Source organism: Dasypus novemcinctus, chromosome 5 (assembly GCF_030445035.2).
Source record: "Dasypus novemcinctus isolate mDasNov1 chromosome 5, mDasNov1.1.hap2, whole genome shotgun sequence".
NCBI classification, from domain to species: Eukaryota; Metazoa; Chordata; class Mammalia; order Cingulata; family Dasypodidae; genus Dasypus; species Dasypus novemcinctus.
Genome location: NC_080677.1, coordinates 110,206,924 through 110,225,524, shown reverse-complemented (window position 1 = coordinate 110,225,524; position 18,601 = coordinate 110,206,924). Strand labels below are relative to the sequence as shown.

General features: G+C 38.1%; 1 protein-coding gene across 4 annotated transcripts in view; it reads right to left on the bottom strand.

Moving 5' to 3' along the window:
• MKLN1 (muskelin 1) overlaps window positions 1-18,601 on the bottom strand; it is a 453,286-nt gene that overhangs the window by 91,823 nt on the left and 342,862 nt on the right. For all 4 annotated transcript variants that reach the window (XM_058297366.1, XM_058297367.1, XM_058297368.2 and 1 more), the window contains 2 exons: window positions 18,464-18,529; window positions 4,454-4,566 (listed from right to left, as the gene is read on the bottom strand). In XM_058297366.1, coding sequence (XP_058153349.1) covers window positions 4,454-4,566; window positions 18,464-18,529 — 179 coding nt within the window. The remainder of the gene's footprint in view (window positions 1-4,453; window positions 4,567-18,463; window positions 18,530-18,601) is intronic.

The following is an 18,601-nucleotide window of genomic DNA, read 5'->3' as shown; positions in this document are numbered from 1 at the left end:
GTTAGAGAAATAGGAATATATATACATCAGTACAATAATCCATTCCAGGAATAAAAAATCTTAAGTGGGCACAAAAAAAGGACACTTATAATTCTGCTCGGGAAGTTCAAGCAAGGCTTCCTGGAGGAAGTGAAGTTTGAACTTCATTTCAAAGAATAAGTAGGTAAAAGGTATAGGAGGGAAAGAATGGGTAGAAGGAAGGCAGCATTAATTCCAAACAGGGAAAACAATATTGCCAAAGCACACAAGTGAGAAAGTTGAGTAATTCTACCAGCCACACGTATAAATGGCACATAAATAGGAGACGAGGCTGGAAAAGTACATGGGTACAAACCCATGATGAGAAGCAAATATACTCTAACTAAAAGGAATGGAAGTAGACAGTTGCTCTGTTATTATTTGCTTTGCTGTTGTTGTTATGATTATTATTGACACTGCTCTGTCCTTTGACAGTGCCCTCCACCCCACCCACCCACAATGACTCTGGACTTGGTTACATAACTTCCTTTGGCCAATGAGGCAATAACATATTTGATGGCTTTCTCATGTCTACATCATTTTCCTTGCAGCCTACCTCTGTCAAAAGCACAAGCCACAGCTAGCCTACAAAATGAGCAAGTATCTAGAACAGAAGAAGTAATCCTAAGCTGAAGCCATTCTAGACCAGCTGACTCCAGATACAAACAAGTGAGCTCAGCCAAAACCTACAGAATGACCCAGCCAACCTGTACACTTGTCAGCAAAGTAAGTGCTTACTACTGTAAGCCACTGGCATTTTGTGGGTATTTATAATGCAGCGATAGCTAAGAACAGAGACTGAAGTGTTTTAGGCAGAAGTGTCATGTGACCAAATACGCTTTTTAAAGACAGTGCTGATGAACAGGAAATAGATATAGGGGTCAACAGAAGCAAAAAAAAAAAAAAAAGTTTAAGTAAGAAACCACAAAGCTGGAATTAGTGACAAGAGGAATACAGAAGAAAAGACATTTGAAATGTAATACTGGGTACTAACGCTGTTAGAATTTAGGCACAAATTAGATAAACCAATGAAGGGGAATGTGGTAGTTTGGAGATTTCAGCACCCCAGAAAAGCACATTCTTAAGTATAATCCATTCCTGTGAGTGTGAACTCATTGTAAGTAGTACCTTTTTTTATGAGATTACTTCAGTTAAGGTGTGGCCCACCTTAATCAGAATGGGTCTTTTTCTCTGCTCCAAAATGGGTCTTAATCCTATTATTGGAGTACTTTATGTAGAATGAAATTCAGACAGAGAGAGAAAGAAAGTCACAAAGGGAGGAGCCAGAAGCTGAACATCAAGAGAGAGACCAGGAATCACTACAATGTGCCATGCCATGTGACAACTTAAGGACCAAGGATCCCTGGTAGCTAGGCCCAGAAGGCCACAGTATTTGGGAAGAAAGCATCACCTTGATGATGCCTTGATGTGTACATCTATCTTAGTCTCAAAATGTTGAGCTAATAAATTCCCATTGTTTACGCCACCCCTTTGCTTGGTATTTTCTTAAGCAGCCCAGGAAACTAAAAGACAGGGAAGATTTGAGGATGACTCCTAAGCTTAGTGTAAGAATAATTATGGATGCAATCAACCTAGATTTTAAAATATTTAGGAGGAATAACTTCGGTATTTTTAAAAATCTGTCTTTGTTTTTGTTCAATAAGAAATGATCATTTCAGAAAATGGTACTGTAGCAGTTATTTTTCAAATTCTACTCAATTTATTCATTTTTAAAAAAAATATTACATTAAAAAAATATGAGGTCCCCATTCGCCCCCCACCGCCCCCACTCCACCACTCCCCCCCCAGTAACACTCTCCCCCATCATCATGACACATCCATTGCGTCTGGTGAGTACATCTCCGGGCATCGCTGCACCCCATGTCCCGTGTTCCACACCATGGCCCACACTCTCCCACGTTTCATCCAGTGGGCCATGGGAGGACATACAACATCCGGCAATTGTCCCTGGGGCACCACCTAGGACAACTCCAAGTCCCGAGAATGCCTCCACATCTCTTCTCTTCCTCCCCTTCCCCGCACCCAGCAGCCACCATGGCCACTTTTTCCACATCAATGCCACATTTTCTCGATTATTAACCACAATAGTTCATGAATAGAATATCATTAAATCCACTCTGATCCTTACTGTATTCCTCCTTCCTGTCGACTGTAGCAGTTTGATATTATTTATGATTTCCAAAAAAGAAGGATTATGTTTGTAAACTGGTCTGTTCCTCTTTGACTGTATTAGATTCACCTGAGATATCTTTGATTAAATTAGCTGTTACAATTAGGGTTTGATTTGACCATGTAAACAGGGCATGACTCAGGGTTGAGATCCCGCCCCCTTGGTGCACTGGTATAAATGGACACACACAGAAAAAGACACAGGAAGAGAGAGAGCTCCATAGACGCCAGAGAAGGGAAGGCTCAAGCAGCTAAAGCCCAGGGAGAGCTGAGCCATTTGCCTGATAGTCTGCAGCTGAGCAGCTAAGCAGCAGAGAAAGCCTGGAAAGAAACCAGCCCTATGCCAGTCTGATACAGGAAGTCCTGAGAGACAAGCCCTATGCCAGTCTATAGCTGAGAACAGAATAAGCTGGGCTCATGGAGCCTTAATAGGAAGAAGGAAGGAGAGACCAGGAAGAGATCATGCACCATCTTGCTTCAAAATGTGGCAAGTGACTTTGGTGAAAAAGCAGCCTTGAGTTGGACTCTTTAGGGCCTTGAAACTGTAAGTTTTTACCCCAAATAAATACCCTTATAAAAGCCAACAGATTTCTGGTACTTTGCGCATCAGCACCCCTTTGGTTGACTAAAACAGCTACTTCAATACTGAAAAATGAAGGCTATTTTTACATACATCTACCTGAGGCAGTAAAGAGAAATAAGAATTTTAAGATATATTTGTAAAGATTAAAAAATGATTAATCCCTGGAACACATGGATTATGCAAAAACTCAGTATCCTAATATTAAAGACACAGCACCAGATCTTTTTGAAATGACCTCCCTAAATTAAAATCAGTGGGTACCGGGAGGGGGGTGGTATATGGGAACCTCTTATGTTTTTCAATGTAACATTTTTTGAGATGTATGTATCTTCAGAAAAATACAATTTACAAAAATGAGATTGGGGGGCTGGGGAGTGGGTAATATGGGAACCTCATGTTTTTTAATGTAGCATTCTTTATGATCTATTAACTTTAACAAAAAAGTGTTAGATAAAAAAAAAAACAGTGGGTACTGAATTAGGTCTCCTCCAACCCACCATTTGCTACATCTACAGGTCTCTTATAGCTCTATTTTTCAACTTGTAATCTGAAACAGCTTAAAGGGAGGTTGCAGTTAAGATGTTCTACAAAAATATGAAAAAATAAATGAATTAATATCCACCTTATCCCACTTTATAATCATGCAGTTGTTTAACTCTAAGCCATAAACCCAAACCATAGTTGTCTCTCATTCACTATGGAAATGTTTTATATAATATACATATAGACACACAAATATGCATATATATACAATTTTAACTGAAATATTATTTATAAAAACTGATACATAGTGAGGAGTCAGAACATCAATAGCATATTCCCCCACAGAATAATTCAAAATAAGCTGAACAATCAAAACAAGAGTAGAGATGGTATGATGGTTTGAAGCAATTTAGAATACAGAAAAATCATATTCTTAAAGCTAAGCCATTTCTGTGGGCTTAAACCTACTGTAAGAAGGGCCTTTTAATTAGGTTACTTCAGTTAAGGTGTGACACAGTGGGTCTTAACCTTCTTATTGGAGTCCTATATATAAGAGAATAAAATTCAGAGAGACAGCCACAGAAACAAGCAGCAGAAAGAAAACCATGAAAGCCAGAAGCTGTAAGCAAAGCCCAGAAGAAAAGGGAAAGACCAGCAGATGCTGCAATGTGCCTTGCCATGTGATTTCAGGACTCAGGAAGGAGTCCAGGATCACTGGCAGCCACTCTTCAGGGAGAAAGCATTGCCTGATGATACCTTGATTTGGACATTTTGACAGCCTCAGAACTAAAAGCTTGTAAGCTAATAAATCCCCATTGTAAAAGCCAATCCATTTCTGGCATATTGCGTTTTGGCAGCCTAGTAAACCAAAGCAGATGGCAAGGACAAAACAAAGGAGATAGTTACACATTTACATTTCTAGGCTAAAGTGGTTACAAAACTAAATGATATTAGAAACCCCATTCCTATTTCACTCTATGATATAAATTAGTTTTTGAACTAGTAGTTGAAGAACCAGGGATAGAAGGTGGAACACAAGAATACTTAAAACAAATTTGTTCACCACAATTCTGCTACCACTGCTGATAGACATTAGAAGAGAATACAAATTACTCAGAAAAAGGAGTGTACACCCACACCCCTATCATAATACAGACATAGAAAAATCTGAGAACTTGCCTCTTTCTCAGTGTCTCTAGAGATACATGTCCATTGGTTCTCCTTCACACTGTATGCCCAGAAGTCAGCAAGATCTTGTGTTCCATCCCAGCCACCAAACAAATAAACGGTCTCTATGAAAATTAGAAAATATGAATAAAATAATCTTAAGCACATACATACACACACACACAAAAAACATAGGCACAAACCAAACCTAGTTAGTGGTTTCTAAGATAACTTAAGAACATACCAAAAAAAAAAAAGGTACACCTAAATAATGAGATTTGTATACTGGTAACTTTCTAAAATAGATACTAGACTAGTATTTCCCAAATGTTAAGACATGGAAAGGTTGTTGCAAAACCACTATCTTGAGAGATCTATAAAAATACAGGTAAGAAGACGGCATTCCCCAAGATTCTGATTCTATGACTTTAGTGGGCAAAAATATTTTTTAAAAAGTATCCCAGGTCAATCTGATGTGCACCTAGTTTATGCACAGGGCAATGAAATGTTTACATTTACTTGTTTCTTAATAATGCAGTTTCAGATTATGATGAATAGAAGCCCCAGAGGAATATATTATATGAAATACACATAACAATGTTCCTGAAAGAGCTTGACATTAAAACTGGTTTCTCTCTATTACATAAAACAATGGTTAAATCTAGCAATAAGTTCTATATAAATATTTTAAGAATAAAGTTATGCACTGCGCTGGTGTTTTCATGGAAATTTGGGGAAATTTTTTCCAAATGTATTGTGGTAGTTTTAACTCCTCAGAAATCAATCTTTCAGTCATTCCAAGAATTTGGTCTCGGCTATCCCTGAAATGTCTATTATATTCACAGATTTTTATCACTGTGACAAAACTAATTTCTTGCTCAGTGAATCTTTATATATAACACTAAGCATCATCAATCCTTCTTTTCTTTATATAGTAATAGTGCCTTTCCTTTCTTCAAATACATTCCCTCATTGTAAACTGCTTATGTCTACTGGTTACAAAACACCACCACCAATTTTTTTTTTAATTAAATAAGACAATTCAGGAGAACTATAAAGCCCATCTACCATCTAATCAACATGTCTTGGACATGTGTAGACTGCCATCTGAGTTATGTCCCATCACAAAGGGTTAGATTTCAAAGTGCAGCTGGGAATAATGTTATACCATTTAAGAAACCTCTCATCATTCATAGAGTTGGGCTGTCTTCTAAAAGTTTTTTGCCATGTTTTCATAAAAATATCAAACTTCAAGTGAATTTTCTAAGTGAAACTCCCATTCTATTCTCCAATAATCAGAGGAAATCTAAATAATACTTCATTGCTCTATAGATAAGGACAGACCCCTGGAGCATGATTAAGTTCTAGTACTAAATGGTTAATCAAGTACAGGTATTTAACCTTTCCAGATCTTAATTTTTTCAATTAAAAATTCTCAGTGCAATGGTGAAGTTCTTCAGATATCAGTTAAATGAAAACATTCTAAAGGCTATCAAGATGAATGGCATTTCTATCTTTAAAACATATACATACCAAAAAATAACTTTGTTGTAAGTACCAAATATGCAACTAAAAACAGCATCATTATATCTGATTCCACTTCTAATACAGTACCTAGAGCATTTTGGTACCAAATAAATGTGAAATAATGACAATTATTTTAAAGTATTAAAAAACATCCATATCTCACTAGAAAGAAATCCATTATCATTAAGTAACATTATGTTTCCTAAATGGCACACAGATGCCGAATACTTAAAATTTTACAGGAAAAAAAAACAAAGAATTTTCAACTGGCTTGAAAATCATTTGCCAAGGCCTCACCATAAAGGCAATTTGACCCTGTTAAATTCTGAACCCTGAAGGAGGAGAACTAAAATAGCAATAGTAATTGACCTTTTGTTTTGTAGTGTTTCTGGGTACTCTTTGGATAAGGTTACCCTGGTTCATTAACTTTAATAACCCTTCCGCTTGGGCTCTGGGTTCTCAATGTTCTTTCTGAAAAGCAGGTCTCTTTGTACGCATTAATTCTCACAGCAAAGAAAATCCACATTTCCACAACAGCCTCATTGATAGCTGAGCAAAATAAAATCTGGCACAGAGCAAGCATCCCAATGGAATTAAGCCAAAATGTCATTCTTGCTCATAAAGCTTTGTGGTCCCAGTTGAAGTTTAATAGTAAAACTCAATGAACAGATGAAAACAGGACCTTTTGACATCCCTGAATAAAAATGCATAACAAAATTTAAAAAATTAAATCAGCTAATCATTTAAGATAAATCATTCAGAAATGAGTTATTATCTACAAATACCAACAAAAAGTATAACTGAACTTACAAAGGATATCAAAGACATTTAAAAATTACATTAACAATTGGAGAGAAAAATAAGGAGGTAGAAAAAAGAAAGAAAATATTAATATTTCCAAAAGGGAGTAGACAGGTTTACTGGTGTCCTTTCCCATGCTTACAGTTATAAAACAACAATGGATGTACATCTATGGAGCAGTTATCATCCTCCTCAAGAAGAAGCCCTTTCTCTGCACTTTTCTTAAAGGAACACAAGCTATAGTGGCTATACATTTTTTCCAGCACTCAAAGGAAGATTCATTCAAAAATTTTTGAGTACTGATGTGAATTGGCAAGGTACTTTATACAGACTAAAAAGAAAGACATGGTTCCTATCCTCAAGGAGCTCACAATCTAGAATATAAAACAAGTACATAAATTACCATAATGCAAGGTGAATTAAACGTCATAGACGTTAACGGGCACCATGAAGGTTCACAAGTGAGAAGAGGATATACCTAGCTGTGGGAATTCAGAAAAGGTTTTATGCTAACAGTAGTATTTGACCTATATACACTCCAGGACGGCTTTGTTTTGTGCTAGCCAGAATGCGGTACAAAGAAGAGGTTTTTTCAACCAGAGTAAAAAAGTATGAACAAAGGTATAAAGACAAAAAACCACATGAAAAGTGTTTTAAAAGACAAAGACTCTCAGGTCAGGCAGATCTCAGACTTCTGGCTCTACCACCACAGCTGCATTACTACCAGCAGGTTCTTCAATGATGTTTTCCTAATCTCTAAAATGGGATACATTATCTATCTCAAAAAGCTCCGAGAGAATTAAATTAAATAATGTTGTAAAGTGCTTAAAACTGTGATGAATAAATGAGTTGCTTAATTTTAAAAAATACATAAGGCAGTAACTGGAGATTAGGTAAAAAAGACAGGTTGTGAAGAGATCATGGAAAGAAGTGGATGTGGCTCAAGTGAGAAGACCTCCGTCTACCATATGGGAGGACCCAGGTTCAATCCCTGGGGCCTCCTGGTGAAAAAGAAGAGAAAGCATGCCCACATGGCAAGCCAAGTGCACGCGCAGTAAGCCAAGTGCCCACACAGTGAGCTGAGTGCCCGTGCGGTGAACCGAGTGCCTGCGTGGTGAGCCAGGTGCCCATGTGGTAAACCAAGTGCTCACGAGTGCCCATGTGGCGAGGCAAGTGCCTGCATGGCTAGCCGAGTACCCACGCAGTGAGCCAAGTATCCACGAGTGTCTACATGGTGAGCCAGTGCCTGTGTTTTAGCCGAATACCCATGTGAGTGCCTGTGTGGTAAGCCAGTGCCTGTGCAGCGAGCCAGTGCCCGTGTAGTGAGCCAAGTGCCCACACAGCAAGCTGAGTGCCACACAGCAAGCCGAGTGCTCATGCAGTGAGCCAGTGCCTGTGCAAGTTAGTCACGCACAAGATGATGACGCAACGAAAGAGAGATGCAACTAAAGGGAGATGAATGGGAGAGTCAACAAGAAGCACAGCAGGGATCAGGAACAGAGGTGGTGCAGTTGACAGGGAACTTCTCTCCACATCAGAGGTCCCCAGGATCAAATGCTGGTGAATCCTAGAGGAGAACGACCAGAAGAGAAGACAAAAAAGAGAAATAGATACAGAAGATCACACAGCAAATAGACATAGATGGCAAAATCAGCAGGGGAAAGGGGGGAGGGGGAACTAGACAGACAGACAGACAGATAGATAGATAAAAGAGAACATGGAAAGGGTTATTTGACTTCAGAGACAGTGAAGTAGCTACAGAATACATTAAACAGGGCTGTGATAAGGTTAAGTGCTAAACTGGCAGAATAAAAGACTAGAACTAAAAAGGAGTCGTCAAGGAATGCAAGGGATTAGAAGTAAAATAACCAATAACAGCTTATGTTCAAAACGTTAAGCCAATTTCAATCTAAGAGGCAAAAAAAAAAAAAGAAAAAAAAAACCCACAGAAAACAAAAAACACCCTTATTATTGAGGCCATAAAAACGAAAATTCAACTATATTCTTTGGTACAGTTCCTTATGGTACCAAATAAATCCTAGAGCTATTTAGTACCAGTAGTGCCAATCTACATATCTTATATGCAATAAAAATAAGTTTTAAGTTATAGTTAGGATTAATATTTTGATGACATTCTTTCATAATTTGTAACAAATGTTTCACAACAATACAAGGTGCTGGTGGTGGAGTGATGTATGGGACCCCTGAATGATGTTATGTATGTTTGTTTTGTAAGTTCACAATTTTTACTATACATTGTTTATGTATGTTCATGTATGAATGATATACTTCAAGGAAAAAAAAGGGTAGAAATGCTAACATTTTACTATCTTCATACCACTCTGCACAAAGAAATGGTTTCTTCTACTCTTATTCTTAGGGATAAATAAATCAGACTATGCTCATTGCATAATCCTCCACAAGATGGCACACTATTTTCGTAATTAAATCAGTTTTCCATTTTGAAACAGTATAAAATGCAAATACTAAGCACTGACATGCCTAGGCCCAAATCTTAAACAAGATTCACTTATCAAAAAAAGGTAGTAAAAGACTTAACAGTTAGTGATAGACGTTAGCTTAATTCTCAGTTTAACAGATACCAAGGGAAAAAACAATGAAATGAAAATGTTTTAAGAAACACAAATTTAACTTCAAGATAAAAATGAAACCAAGTAAGAACATATAGTTTAAGAGCTGAAATAACTCTGAAAGTGTAACTTAGTTAAGATTTTAAATTGACATAAGCATTTTAAAGAGAGGAATAAATTAGGAGGGGAAAGATATTTTATATGCTCATTTCCACTATCTTCTTTAGCTACTCCTTTGAACTCTCATAACAAAAGGGGAAAGAACACCACCTTAGTTCCAATTAGACGAAAGAGGTTATCAATTTGATTCATTTTTAAACAGAACTGCAATATTATGTAAGGTTATGATAACAAAACTATCAAGAGACTCATCTTTTAGGTGAATTCAACACACTTACATGCTTGGCTAAAAGGTGGTATTTTAGGTACATGGCAATATATTTTTATTTATTTACAAATCAATTTTAATTGATATATATCAATAAAGCATAAATCCATCCAAAGTGTACATTCAAAGGTGTTGAGTATAATTAGAAAGTTGTTCATTCATCACTTCAATAATTTTTAGAGTGTTTTCATTATTCCAATAATAATACTATTAAACAAAAAACAAAAACTCATCACCTCTCAATCTCTCTATGTTTCCCCAGCAGTACACAACTGCTACTCTTTCTTTGTTTCTAGTATAGTTGTATTTATATTTTGTAAAAACAGTTTCTATATGCAGTATCACCCATATTTGTATTTTACATAAGGTTTCACTATGTTATACAGAACCATGTTACATTTTCTAGCTTCCCTTCTTGTAATACACATTTAATATTTTTTAATCTTAATTAAATATTTAGTTCACAATTCATTTTTGATGCACAATGTATATAGCTACAGAAATAGAACCATACGAATACATTTGTAATTAACAATGAAAACCCATGGTTACTTTCTTCAAAGGCGTCTTTTAACAAACATCAAGGAAAACCATGTAATACCACATACAAAAAACTATTACAGAACAAAGTTTTAAATTCCTACAGAAAGGCTCTTCCAAGTGCAAGCAATTCCTTCAAATACTGGGGTTTGCATGAGTCTTACTACCTATTCTGAATGGGGGTGGGGATCGGGGGGCTTAAACTGTAGGTTCTCAAAATTTAATCAGAGTCACACAAAGACCTGTTTGTACAATAGATATTTAAATTTTCAACTGAACAGACTTGCATGCTAAAATAAAATGGACAGTCCCTTTTTTCTCTATCTTATTCTACTAAGAGATGAAACTCAACTGAGGGTTGAAGAACGCAAATGGAGAGTTGCCAGGTACAGAGAATATAATCAATAAAAATGACATGTATATCCATTGTAATAAAATACTACATTCCTTCTCTACCATGCTAAGAGTGATTCCCTTAGGATAGAAAAAAAACTTTGAAAATAGAGAAATTTATATCAATTTTTTCTTAATATTTAAGGAAACAAAGTATATGAAACACTAAGGACCAACAATTTTTTGAAATATAAGCCACTTTAATAAGCTGAAATGAACTTTACGAAAGTTTATTCTAGTGAAGGTGTTCTTTACATTTTTTTGTCAAGAACCCCTTTGATAATCTCAAGCTATAGATTCTCTTCCCAGAAAAATATATATACACACATTTTGAATAGAATTTCACGAGATTAAAAGCTCCTTCAAAATGCACACTTAAAATAATGACTGGCCTTCTTTAATCTATATTTCACGATTTACACAGACTTTGTAAAAGATGGAACCTCCAGCTTCTTCAAATTCTACTCAGCAAAAGTCATCCTTTACTACTAAGCTACCTGGCAGTTTGAGATTATTTATGAATCCCCCAAAAAAGGATTATGTTTGTAAACCGGTCTGTTCCTCTAGGTGTGATCACCTTTGATTGTATTAGATTCACCAGAGATGTCTTTGATTAAATTACCTAAGATTAGAGTTTTGATTGGACCATATCAGCTGGGCATGACTCAGGGTTGTTTCCGAACCCTTGGGGGGCTGATATAAATGGACACACTCAAGAAGACACTGGAAAGGGGAGAGGACTTGGTCATTTTGGTCCTGCCATGTAACAGAAAGGAGAAGGCTCAAACAGCTAAAGTCCAGGAAAAGAGATGAGCCATTTCCCTGATAGTTTGTAGCAGAAAAGAAGAGACCAGGTGAGTAGCTGAGAAGGACCGAGAGACCAGGCAGAGTTCGCCTGCCATCTTGCTTCAACACATGGCAACAGACTTTGGTGAGAAAGCAGCCTTTAGTTGGACTCTTTAGGGTCTTGTAACTGTAAGCTTTTACCCCAAATAAACACATTTTATAAAAGCCAACAGATTTCTGGTACTTTGCATCAGCACCCCTATGGCAGACTAATATACCACCTGTTCTTCATCATCTCAAACATGCTTTAATTATTTTTCTTAAGAAAAGTTTGTGGTTTCCCTTCCTTTCTAAAAAAATCAACTAGGGCAGTTTACATAAAATATGAAACAAATAAACCAAAATGATAATACTGGTTTGTTGGAATGTGGGATTATGGGTGAGTTTCCATCCCCTCAACACTGCTTTTCAAATTGTTTGAAGCTGTTTTTTCAAAATGTGAAAAATTTTTTGAAAATGCTTCCATAGTGAAATTCTGTCAAATATACAAACAAAAAAAACTAAAGAATTTCTCTAACCATATATAAAATTCTCAGCATAATTAGCATATATTGTATATTATATGATGTGTATAAAATTGTAATATAACTTTATTTATAAAATACATTATTTCACATAACGTCCCACAACAATTTAGTTTAATATTCCCATTTCTATTGCTGTAACTCATTCAAGATTACACAAAGTCAGTAGTAGGGCCATGGATGAACACACATCCTCCCTTCCCTCAAACTCAAAGCCCTAACCACTATATTTGGTTGCTATATCTGTAAGTGTGGGCTAGAAAAGGTTTTTTTCAAAGATATATGATAATCATTTTGAAGATGATAGAGATTACCCTGATGATAGCTGTACAGCACAGGACTCTACTATATGAGCATATGATGAAATGAATCCTTAAAGTATATTAAAGCATGGGAAGCAGATTTGGCTCCACTGATAAGAGCATCCGCCTACCACATGGGAGGTCCAAGGTTCAAACCCAGGGCCTCCTGACCCGTGTGGTGAACTGGCCCATGCTCAGTGCTGACGCATGCAAGGAGTGCTGTGCCACGCAGGGGTATCACCTGTGTAGGGGAGCCCCATGCACAAGGAGCGCACCCCGTAAGGAGAGCTGCCCTGTATGAAAAAAGTGTAGCCTGCCTAGGAGTGGCGCCGCACACACAGAGCTGACACAGCAAGATGATGCAACATAAAAGAGATGCAGTTTCCCAGTCCCACTGACAAGAATACAAGTGGACACAGAAGAACACACAATGAATGGACACAGAAAACAGACAACTGGGGCGGGGTGGGGGGAAGGGAAGAGAAATAAATAAAAAATAAATCTTTAAAAAATAATAAAGTATATTAAGGCACCTTGGTAAATGATGCTATTAATAGTTTCGTGATAGCAATAGAAGGACTTTTAGAGAGAAAATTCCAAGGACATCCCAGATTCTGCTCTTGTGGCAAAATTAAGTATAGGAAAGTACCAAATGTTACCCTAAAAAAATGTAAAGCTCCATATAACATTTAGCTTTTCCTACCTAGACCCCCTAATTAATGTCAGTCAGAAAGAGTGATACCTATTACCATCACCAGGAGTGTTGCCTCTCCTCAGGGGGGGAAGTGGCAGGTGGATAACAACGATTGCTCCCAGGAAACTCAGTGTTAAGGGTATCAACAAACTGCACAGTTTACAGGTATGGGGGTGTCAACAGAAGCATGACTCACACTGAAATGGATGGAACATTTTACTCATATAGAGAAGAGAGAGGAAAGTCAGTTTCACTAGTGGGTGTCAATTCCCCATAGCCAGTGGACAGTGTGTGCACGTTCAGGTGCATGCACACCAGTGACAAATATACCACCAAGATGAGAGCTGAATTTCATAAACATACCCATTTTACCAGACTGTCTCCAGTGAATACATATATATGCCCTGGACAGTAGGGGAAGGATTGTACCAGCAGTCCCCCTTATCTACTAGGGGACATCCAGTGCTTAGGAAAGATCTAGTCCTGAGCACAGGATATATTTATAGGTCCCAGGGAAAGGCAGCAGGCCACTAGACTGTCCCCTATCACAGTAATGGTAAAAAACATTTTAGGAAGCATAGTCCATATGAACAAAAGAACAAACAGAAAAACGGAATCATCAAAAAATGTAAAGGGAAACGGATGTGGCTCAACCAATTGGGCTCCCATCTACCATATAGGAAGACCAGTGTTCAATACCAGGACCTCCTAGTGAAGGCAAGCTGGCCCATGAGGTGAGTTGGCTCACGCGGACTGCTGGCCCACATAGTAATGCCACCCTGCCCAGGAGTGCCGCCCTGTGTGGGAATGCCATCCAGGATGGGAAAGCTGCCCCGTGCAGGAGTGCTAGTCAATGCAGAGAGCTGGTGAAGCAAGATGACCCAACAAGAGACAGAGAGCAGAGAAAATAAGAAGACGCAGCAGAACAGGGAGTTCAGGTGGCACAAGAGAGTAATTGCCTCTCTTCCACTCCAGAAGGTCCCAAGATTGGTTCCTGGAGCTGCCTAATGAGAATACACAGCAGACACAGAAGAATACACAGCGAATGGACACAGAGAGCAGACAACGGGGGGAAGGGGGAGGAAAAATGAATAAATCTTTAAAAAAAAAAAACCAACTTGTGATCCATGTATCTTGGAAAAAAAAAGTAAACCTGTTAAGATATAATAAACAAAATAGATATACCTCAGGAAAAAATGAACATATCACAGTAATAACATCATGACATGAACCATTTATCGAGTTTTATAGAAATATGAGTACAATTTCTAAGCAAATATTTTTATTTCCATTAAACAGATTATAAAATTTTGATTCAATTTAGTAAATATTTAGTACATGTCTACTCCATACCAGGCTCTGTGGCCATAAAGATCCTTGTTCTTGCCCCACTCGGTAAGTCCACCAGGGATGAAGGCAGCTGAAGAGACAGGAATGGGATGCACAAAACCTTATCATGCGACTCTAAAACAATGTGGAAATTATTCTACTAGAAATAAAGGTATGAACAAAGTACTACATAAATACAGAAAAGGGAATAATTATTCTGCTTGGCGCTTTCTCCTCAACTCCAAACTAATACATTCAAATGCTCACCAGATATATCTACTTGGATGTCTAACTGGCATCTCAAACAACCTATCTAAAAACAAGTTTCTGAACAATCTCCTATATTTGTTCCTTCTAATGTTTTACCCTTCTTAGGAAATGGCTATACCATATTTCCAAATGCTCATGCCAAAAACCTTAGACTAATCATAAATTCCTCTCTTTCACAACCCACATTCAATTCAACAGCAAATCCTGTTCATTCTGGCTTCAAAATTCATCCAAAATCTGACCAATTTCAATATCACTATTACCACTCTAATATGATGGTTTATAGAAATAGCTTCCTAAAAGATCCACTTCTGCCCTTGACCCAACTCAGTTTATTAAAACACAAAGTCAGTACATGAACTTTTTAAAACCCAACAATGACTTCCTATCATACTCTGAAAAGTTCTTATGATAACTTAAAAGACCCAACATAATTTGACACCCCTCACACACACACTTCTCTGATTTCAACTCCTGTATCTCTCTTCCTCACAAATCTCCCTCTGATCTAGCAACATGATTATTTCCTAACATGTTTACATTTTTTGATGATTCTGTTTTTAGGTAAAGAGCAAAGAGTAGGGAAAAGGTAAGTAATAATTTACTTTGAAATAATTTATTTCAATAATGAATACCACTTTTACAAAGTAAGGAATTTCATTTTTTAAAAATGGTTCCAATGCCTGGTTCAGCAGTACTTACTATAGAATGCAAAAAATTAATGCAGGTATTTATTTAACTCTTTAAAAAAAAATCAAGTAATGATCTTCCCTGAAAACTATATAAAAGCAAATAGACAAAAATTTTGCATACAATTTCAGGAATCTCAATGGATCCCCTTAATTCCCATAACATGGAAATAAAAAAGTATGGCCAATAGTGACACAGGAATACAGACAGCAGTGCTTAGTCGAAACAAAAAATGGGAACTACCATGCTGTGTGCTATAGAAAGTTACTAGACTTATTCTTGTCAGCGGTACCGGGAATGTGTGTGTCTTTTTTTTTTTTTTTTTTTTTCGCATCATCTTGCTGCATCAGCTCTCCGTGTGTGCAGCACCACTCCCGGGAAGGCTGCGCTTTTTTTGTGCTAGGTGCCTCTCCTTACAGGGTGCACTCCTTGCCCATGGGGCTCCCTACACGGGGGACATCCCTGTGTGGCACGGCACTCCTTGCGTGCATCAGCACTGTGTGTGGGCCAGCTCATCACACGGGTTAGGAGGCCCTGGGTTTGAACCCCAGACCTCCCATGTGGTAGGCAGACACCCTATCCACTGGGCCAAATCCATTTCCCTTAGACTTTTAAATAATGTAGTTCAGCTTCTTTTTTTTCCTCTTGATCACAGAAGATTCCTAGATTACCCATGCCAACAACCAGACACCTGTTTAAACTTAACCTGAGCCACAGTTTCAAAATTCTGCAAAAGTATGAAGCTTTTTCTATGATTTGAGTCCTAGGTTATTTGTCCTTATATTTCCCTCTCCTTCTAGATACCTGAATTCTCAGATGCCTAACTTCTGCCCTACCTCATTCTGTAACCTAAACCTAGTTGCATTATCAGATCAGTCTAAAAAGATTGATTCCCAATTCAATTCAATAAAATAACTTTACTGAAATTTTTGGTGAGAAAAGATAGAGTCATGTCACAAATTGTAGCATTCTGTCATACTGCTGGCTCAACTCTCATTTATCTTTCTTCTCTTATTCTTTCTGGTCTTAACAAGAAAATTATTCTTAGTTTGCAAGGAATAGTTTCTTTTACAATCAGGACTTGTAGGCAATTCACCTTGTATCCCAAGCACCTTACCAAATAAATACTGTTTCCTTCCTAAAAGGAATGCTAGTGAATCAAATTTTCTCCAACTTATAATACATATTACTTTAGGAAGTTTTAACACAATACATTTTAAAGAAAAAAACTTAAAACTACTGGTAATTCCAACACCGAGAGATAACTAATGTCAATATTTTGGTATGTAACCTAGTTTTCCCCTCTGCAGTTTAATTATTGATGAATTCCAAAAAGAAATACTGATTATGTTTGTAAAATGGTGTGTTCCTCTGGGCATGATACCCTTTGCTTGTATTAAATTCAGAGGTTTCACATTCACTTGATTAAAAATTAAGATTAGGGTTTAGATTCAGCCACATCAGTAGGATGTTGAGTCCCTGCTCCCTTGGTGGGCAGACACACACAAAAAACAAGACACAGGAGAGGAGAGAGCTTAGTTTTTGATGCTGGAGCCCTGGGGGAGAGCTGAGCCGTTCACCTGATAGTTTGCAGCTGGCCTTGTGGAGAGACCAGAGCAGCTGAGCCCAAAATGAGATGAGTACCAGGAAGAGAGAGAAGCCTTATGTCAGCCTACAGTTGAAATCGGAAGAAGCTGGGATCATGGAACCTTAAGTGGAAGAGGAAGGCTGAACCCAACAGAGACTGGCAGCCATCTTGCCCCAACACGTGGCAATAGACTTTGGTGAGGGAAGTAACTTAACTTTTTTTTTTAATAACAAGTTTTATTTTTTCTTCCCCTCCCCCACCCTGCTATTTTTCCATTTGCTGTGTGATCTGCCCTATCTATTTCTCTTTTTGTCTTCTCTTTTCGTTATTCTCCTCTAGGATTCACCAGGATTTTATCCTGGGGACCTCTGATGTGGAGAGAGGTTCCCTGTCAATTGCACCACCTCAGTTCCTGGTCTCTGCTGTGCTTCACCTTGATTCATCTCTGTTTTGTTGCGTCATCATCTTGCTGCATGACTAACTTGCGTGGGCACTAGCTCACCGAACAAGTTCTCATGTGGGCACTTGGCTTGCTGCGTGGGCACTGGATCACTGTGTGGGCAATTGGCTCGCTATGCGGGCACTTGTGTGGGTACTTGGATCACCACAAGGGCACTTGTCTTGCTGCATAGGCACCCACACAGGCACTCAGCTGACTGTGTGGGCATTCAGCTCACCATGTGGGCACTGGCACACCACACAGGCACACTTTCTCTTCTTCTTCTTCACCAGGAGGACCCAGGGATTGAACCCAGGTCCTCCCACATGGAAGGTGGAGGCCTTATCACTTGAGTCACATCTGCTTCCTATAACTTACTTTTTATGGCCTTGTGACTGTAAGCTTCTATCCCAAACAAATATCCTTTATTAAAAGCCAACATATTTCTGGTACTTTGCATCAGTACCCTTTTGGTTGACTAACACACCCTCTATGATCAACAATAAATTTTTTTTAAAGATTTATTTATTTATTTCTCTCCCCCCCCACCCCAGTTGTCCGTTCTCTGTGTCTATTTGCTTTTTCAACTTCTTTAATCACTTCCGTTGTTGGCAGCGGCTTGGAAATCTGTGTTTCTTTCTGTTGTGTCATCTCGTTGTGTCAGCTCTCCATGTGTGCGGCACCATTCCTGGGCAGGCTGCACTTTCTTTCGCGATGGGCGGCTCTCCTTACGGGGCACACTCCTTGCGGGTGGGGCTCCCCTACGCAGGGGACACCCCTGCGTGGCACGGCACTCCTTGCGCACATCAGCACTGTACATGGGCCAGCTCCACACGGGTCAAGGAGGCCCGGGGATTGAACCGCGGACCACACTGGGCCAAGTCCGCCACCAACAATAAATTTTTAAAAGAATCATCATTTCTATCCCAATTTCTATTTTAAGGTATCAAAATGGAGATGAGAGGTTTCAGGTAACATCTCCTTTGATACATACTTTTTAAAAAATACGCATACTTTTTAAGCTTTTTCACCTGATGTTAAAAATTGTATAATTTTTTTTTTTTTTTAAGATTTTGCTTTCCATTGCAAGCTTTACTCACCTGTTTGAACATCAATAACCATCTGATGGCCCCCTCTCATTCCTGGTCTGTTATCTTCTCCATCACCTAAAATAGAAACAATATTTTCTCATAAAGGAATAAAAAAGAACAACTACAAATTCAGAATAATTCATTTAT